This window comes from Neltuma alba, unplaced genomic scaffold (assembly GCF_004799145.2).
Source record: "Neltuma alba isolate B1F8T4 unplaced genomic scaffold, ASM479914v2 tig00011277_pilon, whole genome shotgun sequence".
NCBI lineage: Eukaryota > Viridiplantae > Streptophyta > Magnoliopsida > Fabales > Fabaceae > Neltuma > Neltuma alba.
Genome location: NW_021635987.1, coordinates 1,230,441 through 1,235,060, shown reverse-complemented (window position 1 = coordinate 1,235,060; position 4,620 = coordinate 1,230,441). Strand labels below are relative to the sequence as shown.

The following is a 4,620-nucleotide window of genomic DNA, read 5'->3' as shown; positions in this document are numbered from 1 at the left end:
ATGCCTCCCTATCGGTTGGTGTTTGGAAAAGCATGTCATTTGCCTGTAGAATTGGAACATGGAGCTTACTGGGCCATAAAAAAACTCAACTTTGACTTTCAAGATGTTGGTGTAAAAAGGCTCCTTCAACTGAATGAATTGGAGGAATTTCACCTTAATGCCTATGAAAGTGCAAGGCTCTATAAGGAACGGACCAAGAAGTATCATGATCAGAAAATTATCCCCAAGGTCTTTGAAGCGGGGCAAAAGGTGTTACTTCATAATTCAAAATTGAGATTATTTCCGGGCAAACTCAAATCACGCTGGTCAGGGCCATTCACTGTGGTACAAGCTGCTAACTATGGTGCGGTGGAGCTGGAAAATGAAAAAGGTGAAAGATTTCATGCAAATGGCCATCGTTTGAAGCATTATTGGGGTGGAAAGGTGGATTGTCAAGTCTCTACGATCTACTTTGCTGAAAAATCATAACAGAGCTGAAGAGTCAGGCTGAAGACTATAAACCAAGCGCTACTTGGGAGGCAACCCAAGCTCTAAACTTGCCTTTGATGTGTTTCTTTTATTTCGGTTTTATTTTAGTGGATTTACGGTTGATCTTTGTTTTTGTAGGCCTTTTGGTTTGTTCCTCAAATTTGGAGCTTAGCAGGAGTGGTTGATTTCTAATTAGCGCAACCAGGGAAGTGCACCTAACCTTAATCTCCAGTAGTGGCCTTGACCTTGATTGGTTTGAATTTGTGTTACATTAAGGCTTGTGGGTTTTGCTTTTATGTGGTTGTTTGTGTTGTGTTTGTTTTTATGCTTGTGTTTGTGTTTAGTCTTGTTTATTGTGTGTAGGGTGTTTGATTGTGGTAGGTCCAGTCTGTGTTCATTAATTTTTCATGTTAGGCCTTCTCAGTGTGAGGCGTCGCGGCACATTTGATCAGAAGCCGCGGCGCCTCGTCTGTTTTTAGAACCCTCTTTCTGTAATAGGCGCCACGGCCCCTTGAGTTAATCCGTCGCGGCGCCTTCGTCATTGGCTGTAGGTCCTTCTTGGTAAAAACCGCCGCGGCGTTTATACATAGAGGCCGCGGCGCGAATAATTTAACTAGAGTCTGCAATTCTGTAAAAGGCGCCGCGGCTCCTTTTGAATTCCTTCTTTGTGTTTCCTGTTTGACCTTACTCATTTCTCTCAATACCCACTTTGCCCCAGTGTATCTGACCGGTTTTTGAGGGTAGATTCATTGTTTTAATTTCAAAACCCTAACCCTTTGGTCTTTTCACTCTCCATCCAAATTTCAAAACCCCCCTTTCAGATAACCCCCATCCCATTCGAAATACCACTCTTAGTCCATTCGAATTATCACTCCTTCAGTCCATTCGAAATCGCCAGTCATCTCCTTTCTCTCCGCCACTGCCCTCTATTTCTCCTCACCGCCAGCGCCCAAGCTTCCGTGCTTGTGTTTCGGTGCCTTCAGTCCATTGTTTGTCGTTCTTTGCGGTTTGTGCTGGAGATGGGTAATGCTATAGGTTGTGCATTGTGGTTAGATGATTTTAGAACTCTAGATGGGGGCATTTTTATTCTCTGAGGTTACATTGTGGTTAGGTGATAATCCCATTGCCCAACTATCTGTGAACATGTATTGGATAAAATGTGATACTTGTGAAATTGAGTGATCATAGCTTGGACCTGATTTGAGAAAATGAGATGCTTGTCTAAATTTTCAAATAACACCTGTTCATTACCCAAGTTATGTTTTCTTTTTCACTTGTAACTGATTTGGAAATGTTATTCTGATTTAGTGAAAATAGTTTAAATTGGCAGCTACTGATGGTTGTCTGACTTTGAAATTTAGATAAAAGAGAATCTTTGTGAACTTAGTTTGAATTGGGGGTATTTTATAACTCAGGTTTAGAAAGGGATTAGTAATGGTGAGAAGGTGTTCGCTCCTTGATTTAAGTTTGGGGGATAGTTCTTTATTTTTAGGTTAGCTTTTCTTCTTTTTCTTTGTTGGTTGTGTTTCGTGATTGTGGTGTGCTTTGCTTTCTTTTTGCAGGTAACAATCCAATGGCCCTCAGGAAGAAAGCCCGTGCTACCTCCCCTGATCCTCCAATTAAAGAGCTTATTGAAAAAAGAGGTTTGCATCAAGAAAGAGAATTTCCGTGCAAATAAATTTGGGTTTATAAAAAAGCAAGGAAGCTCAACCTCTTAAATCTGATTGGTCCCAAAGGCGAAGGGAATGAGAAGCTGGTCAAAAAATTCTATGGGTGGCAACAAACTTGAGTAATGAGATGTTTATACGGTACCAGTGTGTCCTTATACTCCGGTGCGCATCAGAGATCACTATGAGCTTCCCGAGGTTGAAAAGTGCCAATATCAGTGGTATCTCAACAATCAGAAGGAGATTCCCTCTCGATGCCATCTCAGCAACACTCACCGGTTCTGATGAGATGTGGGTGCGGCCTAAGAGGGCCAGGCGTATATTATGCGAAAAGACATGATACCTGAGGCCAGAATCTGGTTGCATATTGTCACAAGAAACATTATGCCAACCACGCATCTCAGTGAAGCCCCAAGGAATCTGGCACTCCTGATATATCTGTTTATGATCAAGGCGACAGTGGATGTAGGGAAATTGATTTTTGATGCCATCTGGGATGCCAACAGAGCCCACAACACAAATCTCGTCATGCCTCACCTCATCTCGGATCTGCTATCTAAAGTGGGGGTAGAATGGAAAGACAAAGATCAAAAGTTCAAGCCTGTTTCACCATTCAACTACTCTAATCTGGTTCCTGAACGAGAATAGCAAAGGATCACTGAAGCCATGTATGCTGAACAGTTCCCCGAGGAATGAAAAGGAAGCTCAAGCCAGTGCCAGTGTTGACCCTACCACTCAAAGCTTGGATCTCCTCCACGAGAAATTGGACAGAGAGATACGTCACAGGAGACGTAGACAAAGGCGTATGGAGGAACTATTAGTCCAGATTGCAAGGAAATTGGACATTGACGCGCCGGATGTGGAAGATACAAGCACTGAGCAGAGTCACCGGGAGATGAACATGAAGCTGGAACTTCTAGGGCTGGTATTGGCTCGGGCGATGATATGGCCATCGATCCATTTGCAGAGGGTGATGAGGATCAGGGGGATCAGCATTCTGAGGAGGAGGATGACTAGCTGGGGCCATTTCTACTGCTGTTGTTGCTTGCTTGTTGCTTTTGTCTTTATGTGTGTTTTTGCATTTTCTTGCGTTTTGGTCTAATTTATGTGTTGTTTGCTTCTATGATTCTGGCAAGGCTACTGATGGCCTGTTGAACTGATTCTGACTGTTGAGCAATATCTATCATTATTGATTTTCACTCCTGCGTTAACTGTTGAGAAATGATTGAAAATGTAGATGGTTAACGGGCCTTTTGATTGATTAATTTGTGGATGCCTTTAGTAATTGATGATTCATTATGAATCTGATGACAATACTATTGATAGTTGTGCATACTGATATACTTGTACAGAAAGAAAAACAAATTTTGACCTTTCATGCAGCGAATATATTTTTTTTTTCAATTATGCCTACATGCCCTGATCTTTACTTCCTCTGGTTGACAGTGAGGACACTGTCAATTTTAAGTTTGGGGGTGAGGATTGATTTTTGTGGATAACAAGATTAAATTTGAAAAGTTTGTGGATAACAGGGTTAAATTTGAAATTTTTTGAAAGGTCATGTTGTTGAGAAAATTTTGAAACAGCTGAACAGTAGAAATTTTGTTAACTTAAATTTTTGCTCAGTTGATTTTATGAAATATGAACCGAAGTGGCAAGTTGTTAGTTGAGAATGTATGAATGGTCCAATGATTGAACAAAATGCTTAGTTACTATGCTTGATAGGAAGTTTTGAATTGCTCTTTGATGCTTGAATTGTGAGGTTAAAACCTATGTTTCTTTAATTTTTGGAGAAACTAACGCACTAAAAGGGTCAAGACATTTCAAGTGGTATGTTGAGGTTGAGTGGATAATTTAGCCTCTATACTTTTGTTTCAACTAAATTGTTTTCAGAACCTTCTTTGATTTTCTCAAAGTTTATAGTTTGTTCTATATGAATTTGAAAAAAGATTAGGGCAGTTCTTAAAAATGCGTTTGAGCCTTTCAAAGCTGACCTTATAGTTTTGTCCTTTGAACCCATTCTTTGAACAAAAAAAAAAGTATATATGTTCAAGTTTTGTTTCAAACCCTAACCTCTTCCTAACCCAAAACCAATTGAGAAAACCATGAAATCCCTAGCTTTGAGATAAATGGAAGTTTTTTGGCCAAAAAAAAAAAAGCTAAATGGAAGTTAAAAAGATAAGGGGTTTGATGAAATGTGGAGATTTTGAAAGGTTGGCAGGGGTAGTCAATTATTCTGAAAATTTAAAGTGTTAGGAGCTAAGCTGTAAATTTTTGTTTTCAATGTTAAAAAAAAAAAAAAACAAAAAAAAAACAAAACAAAACAAAAAAAAAGAAAAAAAGACAAAAAAATATAGGTATATATACATATCTATATATAAATAATTGTGGTACAAGTTTGGGAGAATGAAAGTGGTTGAAGTAAGTTCTGATTATTGAATATCTATTTATCTCAAAGTATTTGTATGATCTACTTTCCCCTTTC

The 4,620-nt window shown here is 39.3% G+C and overlaps 1 protein-coding gene across 1 annotated transcript; it reads left to right on the top strand.

The window, feature by feature from the left end:
- LOC114711126 (uncharacterized) lies at positions 1 to 468 on the top strand. Its single transcript, XM_028895474.1, has one exon. It carries the CDS (start codon positions 1 to 3, stop codon positions 466 to 468), a length of 468 nt encoding a protein of 155 aa, XP_028751307.1.
- Positions 469 to 4,620: the final 4,152 nt, after the last annotated feature.